We start from the raw sequence: 7,919 nt of genomic DNA on the forward strand, positions 1-7,919 counted from the left end.
CCACACCACAAACAACAACTACCACACCACAAACAACAACTACCACACCACCAACAACAACAACTACCACACCAAAAACAACAACAACTACCACACCAGAACCAACTACAACAACTACCACACCACAAACAACAACAACAACAACAACTGCCACACCACAGACAACAACTACCACACCACAAACAACAACTACCACACCACAAACAAAAACTAACACACCACAAACAACAACTACCACACCACAAACAACAACAACTACTACCACACCACCATCAACAACAACTACCACACTACCAACAACAACAACTACAACACCACAAACAACAACAACTACAACACCACAAACAACAACTACTACAACACCACAAACAACAACAACTACCACACCACAAACAACACCTACCACACCACAAACAACAACTACCACACCACAAACAACAACTACCACACCACCAACAAAAACAACGACCACACCAAAAACAACAACAACTACCACAACAGAACCAACTACAACAACTACCACACCACAAACAACAACAACAACAACAACTGCCACACCACAGACAACAACTACCACACCACAAACAACAACTACCACACCACAAACAAAAACTAACACACCACAAACAACAACTACCACACCACAAACAACAACAACTACTACCACACCACCATCAACAACAACTACCACACTACCAACAACAACAACTACAACACCACAAACAACAACAACTACAACACCACAAACAACAACAACTACCACACCACAAACAACACCTACCACACCACAAACAACAACTACCACACCACAAACAACAACTACCACACCACCAACAAAAACAACGACCACACCAAAAACAACAACAACTACCACAACAGAACCAACTACAACAACTACCACACCACAAACAACAACAACAACAACAACAACTGCCACACCACAGACAACAACTACCACACCAGATACAACAACTACAACACCACCACCAACAACAACTACAACTGCTACATCACAAATAGTAAGTACCACACCACAACCAGCAACAACAACAACTACCACACCACAAACAGCAACAACTACAACACCACAAACAACAACTACCACACCACAACCAGCAACAACAACTACCACACCACAACCAGCAACAACAACTACCACACCACAAACAGCAACAACAACTACCACACCACAATCAACAACAACAACCAAACTAAATACATTAACAACTGACACCCCAAAATCAACAACTACCACACCACCAGCAACAGCAACTACCACACTGCAAAAAATAAGAACCGTACCACAAACAACAACAACTACCACACCACTAACAACAACTACCACACCACAAACAACAACAACCACACCACAAACAACAACTACTACCACACCACAAACAACTACTACCACGCCACAAACAACAACAACTACCACACCACAAACAACTACAACATCACAAACAACTACAACCACACTACAAACAACAACTACTACCACACCGCCACCAACAATAACTACCACACAACAAACAACAACTACCACACCACAAACAACAACATCTACCACACCACAAACAACAACAACCACACCACAAACAACAACTACCACACCACAATCAACAACTACCACACAACAAACAACAATTACCCCAACACAAACAACAACTACCACACCACAAACAACAACTATCACACCACAAACAACAACTACCACACTACCAACAACAACAACTACCACACAACCACCAACAACAACTACCACACCATCAACAGCAACTACCACACCACAAGCAACAACTACTACCACACCACAAACAACAACTACCACAGCACAAACAACAACAACCACACCACAAACAACAACATCTACTAACACACCTCAAACTACAACAACTACCACACCACAAACAACAACAACTACAACACCACAGACAACAACTACCACACCACAAATAACAACATCAACTAACACACCACAAACAACAACTACCACACCACAAACAACAACAACTGCCACACCACAAACAACAACTACAACCACATCACAAACAACAACAACTACCACACCAGAACCAACTACAACTACAACCACACCACAAACAACAACAACTACCACGCCACAAACAACAACTACCACACCACAAACAACAACTGTCACACCACAAATAACAACATCAACTAACACGCCACAAACAACAACAACTACCACACCACAAACAACAACTGCCACACCACAGACAACAACTACCACATCACAAACAACAACAACAACTACCACACCACAAACAACAACAACTGCCACACCACAAACAACAACTACAACCACATCACAAACAACAACAACTACCACACCAGAACCAACTACAACTACAACCACACCACAAACAACAACAACTACCACGCCACAAACAACAACTACCACACCACAAACAACAACTGTCACACCACAAATAACAACATCAACTAACACGCCACAAACAACAACAACTACCACACCACAAACAACAACTGCCACACCACAGACAACAACTACCACATCACAAACAACAACAACAACTACCACACCACAAACAACAACAACTGCCACACCACAAACAACAACAACTACCACACCAGAACCAACTACAACTACAACCACACCACAAACAACAACAACTACCACACCACAAACAACAACTACCACACCACAAACAACAACTGTCACACCACAAATAACAACATCAACTAACACGCCACAAACAACAACAACTACCACACCACAAACAACAACTGCCACACCACAGACAACAACTACCACATCACAAACAACAACAACAACTACCACACCACAAACAACAACAACTGCCACACCACAAACAACAACTACAACCACATCACAAACAACAACAACTACCACACCAGAACCAACTACAACTACAACCACACCACAAACAACAACAACTACCACGCCACAAACAACAACTACCACACCACAAACAACAACTGTCACACCACAAACAACAACTACCACACCACCTTCAACACCAACTACCACTCCACAAACAACAACTACCACACCACAAACAACAACAACAACTACCACACCAACACCAACAACAACTACCACACCACAAACAACAACTACCACACCACAAACAACAACAACTACCACACCACAAACAACAACTACCACACCACAAACAACAACTACCACACCACAAACAACAACAACTACCACACCACAAACAACAACAACTACCACACCACAAACAACAACAACTACCACACCAGAACCAACTACAACTACAACCACACCACAAACAACAACAACTACAACACCACAAACAGCAACTACCACACCACAAACAACAACTACCACACCACAAACAACCACAACTACCACACCACCAACAACAACAACTACCACACCACAAACAACAACTACCTCACCACCAACAACAACTATCACACCACAAACAACAACTACCACACCCCCAATAACAACAACTACCACACCACAAACAACAACAACTACCACACCACAAACAACAGCAACTACCACACCACAAACAACAACTACCACACCACAAACAACAACAACTACTACACCACAAACAACAACAACTACCACACCACCAACAACAACAACTACCACACCACAAACAACAACTGCCAGACCACCACCAACAACAACTACCACTCCACAAACAACAACAACCACACCACAAACAACAACTACCACACCAACAACTACCACACCACAAACAAGAACAACTACGACACCACAAACAACAACAACTACCACACCACAAACAACAACAACTACCACACCACCACCAACAACAACTACCACACTACCAACAACAACTACCACACCACAAATAACAACTTCTACACCACAAACAACAACTACCACACCACAAACAACAACTACCACACCACAAACAACAACAACTACCACACCACAAACAACTACAACCACACCACAAACAACTACAACTGTACCACAAACAACAACAACAACTAACACATCACCAGCAACTACAACTAATACACCACAAACAACAACTACCACGCCACAAACAACTACAACACCACAAATAACAACAACCACACAACAAACACAAACTACCACACCACAAACAACAGCAACTATCACACCACCACCACCAACAACAACAACTACCACACCGCAAACAACAACTACCACACCACCACCACCAACAACAACAACAACTACCACTCCACCAACAACAACTACCACACCACCACCAACAACAACTACCACACCACAAACAACAACTACCACACCACAAACAACAACAACTACCACACCACAAACAACAACAACTACCACACCACCACCAACAACAACTACCACACCACAAACAACAACAAGTACCACACCACAAACAACAACAACTACCACACCACAAACAACAACAACTACCACACCACCAACAACAACAACTACCACACTACCAACAACAACAACTACCACACCACAAACAACTACAACATCACAAATAACATCAACCACACCACAAACAGCAACAACTGCCACACCACAAACAACTACAACCACACCACAAACAACTACAACAACTACCACACCACCAGCAACTACAACTAATACACCACAAACAACAACTACCACACCACAAACAACTACAACACCACAAATAACAACAACCACACAACAAACAACAACTACCACACCACAAACAACAACAACTATCACACCACCACCACCACCAACAACAACTACCACACCGCAAACAACAACTACCACACCACCACCACCAACAACAACAACTACCACTCAGCAAACAACAACTATCACACCACCACCAACAACAACTACCACTCCACAAACAACAACTACCACACCACCACCACCAACAACAACAACTACCACACCACAAACAACAACTACCACACCACCACCAACAGCGACAACTATCACACCACAAACAACTAACATGCCACAAACAACAACGACCATGCTGAAGACAACCGCCCCTAACACAACAACCACCAGTGTCGAAATAACAACAGCCAGACCTCAACTAGGAACCACTACACCCATCATGTACAAAAAAATAACGTCACCTAAAAAAACAACTACTGGCGTTCAAACAACGAGCGCCACCGCCCAAACAAGAAATGTCACACCTCAAGCACCAACTACTACAGATGCCACATCTAAAACAAGTACCACCACATTTGAAATGAAAACTATGACACAACAAACAAAACGTACCCCAACTCAAGCAACAACTTCAATACCTCAAACAATACTTACCAACACTGCAGCAACAACAACGACAACAACAACCACACCTCAAGCAAGTTCATCAGCTGACCCTGATACAACAACTACCACATATGACAAAACAACTACCGTCGCGGTAACTACAACTGATACAGCACAAAGAACAACAACCACACCCCGTACAGCTACCACGACAGCCGTCACGACAGCCGTCACGACAGCCGTCACACAAGAAGTAACAACTATCGACATTTCATCTGAAACAACGACCGAATCTGAAACGGCTACGTGGACTCTTGAATCAAAAACTACATCACCTCAAACGCCATATGTAACAACTACGCTGCCGTCAACAACAATTAATGCAAATGCACTCTCCTCAACAACCGAACAGCCAGTCTCACATTCCTCCCCAACATTGCCGTCAACGTTCTTACGGCAGAACACGCGAACAACACCACAGACGAACACCAGGACAACGATACTGGGACTGATATTAACCCCACCAATACTCCCACCGACAACGACGAACAATTTGACAACCCTACCCCCTTCCACTACCCAGATATCAACTACGGTACCTTCATCGATAACAATGACAACGGATTTACTTTCCACCACACAAGAATCGCTTCCATCGAAGACCCAATCACCTCTCCCTTCACATACACCACCAGGCATGACTAATGCTACGTTACCGCCTTCTACTACAGCTACAACACAAACAGCATCTCCATCTTCTTTTCAACGAGCAAGCACATCCGCACAGACAATGCCATCAATTTCAGACACATCAACAAGTATAGGTTCATATTCAACAAACAGGAATACGAACACACAAATGCCTACAACCTCAAAGGAGCAAACAACGACAGCGGCAATGATAACAACACCATCATCACCCCCGAAAACCGCACCCCCAATAACACAATCAATAATTCATACTGCGATGACATCTACCAACTTCTTCTCCATGGTTCCGACACCACCACCAGTACCTACCCAAAAACCCACTGTCCCCCTCACCACGTCTGCTTACCCAACTTCTGGAAAGATATCACGTGCTAGTAAACAACAACAGCAACAACGACAACGACAACAACAATCTCCTGCCATGCCAAGAACACCAAGAGTGACGCCAGCTCCCTCCTCAAGTCACAAAGATGTCTCCACCAACAAAGCGGGGGAGGACGGCGGTGGCTCGGGGTCGGCGCCCATTGCTGCTGGAGTCTCCACCGTAGGACTGCTCTCTTCCGCCGCTGGTGTCTTTGCCTACTGCTTTAGAAGGTAAGTCCCAAATACTGTCAGCTCAGTCAGCTGAGGGTTTGAAGAGACTCTGTCCACATTCCTCGTTTTGAGAGAAAAAAAGAGATTTCTTTTTTTTAGAGCAAGGCGCAATAGGCAACTCTTGGACATAGACACATCGGGAATTGTGATTTTGGCAAAACTTTCTGAGCGGAGGGGTTCGATATTTTACTTACATGATCCGTTTGATGGATCCATTATGCCGTTTTTGGCATTCTCCCCAAAATGTACATGTTTACTCCTGGTCCTCAGCTCAGCAAACGATGAATTCCAGAATTTTCTTGTCTAATAACCGGTGTCTGTGGTGTGGTGGTCACGTGGTTCTTCGTCCGACGCACACAAAAAAAAACCTACCACCACCCCCCCAAAAAAAAAAAAACAACAAAAAAACAAAACAACAACAACAACAGCAAACAAACAACAACAACCAAACCAAACCCACGTGAGCTCCATTCCCGAGTGGGGAGACATAATTTTATCAAGAGTGTTCTGCCGAGATCTAGTAGAAATGCGCTTTATGATATATGCAATTTCTTGTTCTTGTTCTTGTTCTTCTTCTTCTTCTTCTTCTTCTTCTTCTTCTTCTTCTTCTTAACATCATTATTCCTTAACCCAATCCGTCCGGGTTGGCGCTGAGAGGTAGGATCGAAGCAGGCCGTGCCCTAAAATATTGTCGAAATTGAATAAGTACTTTAAACATTTACTATAATTAAAATAAATCCTTAAAGCCTTGATACAGTCTTCGGGGAACCGCCATGTTGATCTAAGCTTCAGACTGTTGCAAGCAATTTTTCAGATTGTGACCGAGGAGCTGTATATCTACACAAGGCTTCTTCGCCTTCACCAGTAAGGCTTGTCTGATCATTCGCCACCATGAGGAAACTGACCAGTTCCCGTGTAAGGCCAACCAGCATCTATGGTGTAGCAGCAAGGCGTCTGAGGTCATACGCAGAAGATCTTAGTTCGATCTCCGTGAGGATAAGGGTGGGGTGGGGGTGGGGTTAGGGGTTATCAAATATCTAATTTTTTTTTTACTGGGAAGTATCCCTCTCAGTCCGGAATGGCCATGGCAGGCAAGGTCGAAACCCACCTCCTATCTAAGTTAATTGTGTCTAAAGGGGTGTAAAAACTCACATTTTGAATAAAAAAGAGCAAGAACTGCTACATTGTATTTCATTTCAACATGGCTTGATTCCAATACGTACATGAGTTTTACTGGGGTTTTTTGTTTGTTCTTGTACTGTGTTCGAAGAAAAACAACAAAATATACAGACTTAAAATTTTAAGTTGTTGCTCAGTGATAGCACATTTGGCAACCAAACTCTCCTTACTGCACCCATATGCACGCACGCACGCACGC

General features: G+C 43.4%; 1 protein-coding gene across 1 annotated transcript in view; it reads left to right on the forward strand.

Annotated features, from left to right (window-relative positions):
• Nucleotides 1–3,539, forward strand: part of LOC101853903 (mucin-2-like) — a gene marked incomplete at its 3' end in the record, with an annotated part of 19,557 nt that extends 16,018 nt beyond the window's left edge. The window contains exons 7-10 of the mRNA XM_035972287.1: nt 1,249–1,331; nt 2,169–2,225; nt 2,811–2,939; nt 3,009–3,539. Of these exons, the coding sequence (XP_035828180.1) occupies nt 1,249–1,331; nt 2,169–2,225; nt 2,811–2,939; nt 3,009–3,539 (800 nt within the window). The remainder of the gene's footprint in view (nt 1–1,248; nt 1,332–2,168; nt 2,226–2,810; nt 2,940–3,008) is intronic.
• Nucleotides 3,540–7,919: the final 4,380 nt, after the last annotated feature.

This window comes from Aplysia californica, unplaced genomic scaffold (genome assembly GCF_000002075.1).
Source record: "Aplysia californica isolate F4 #8 unplaced genomic scaffold, AplCal3.0 scaffold00021, whole genome shotgun sequence".
Lineage (NCBI taxonomy): Eukaryota > Metazoa > Mollusca > Gastropoda > Aplysiida > Aplysiidae > Aplysia > Aplysia californica.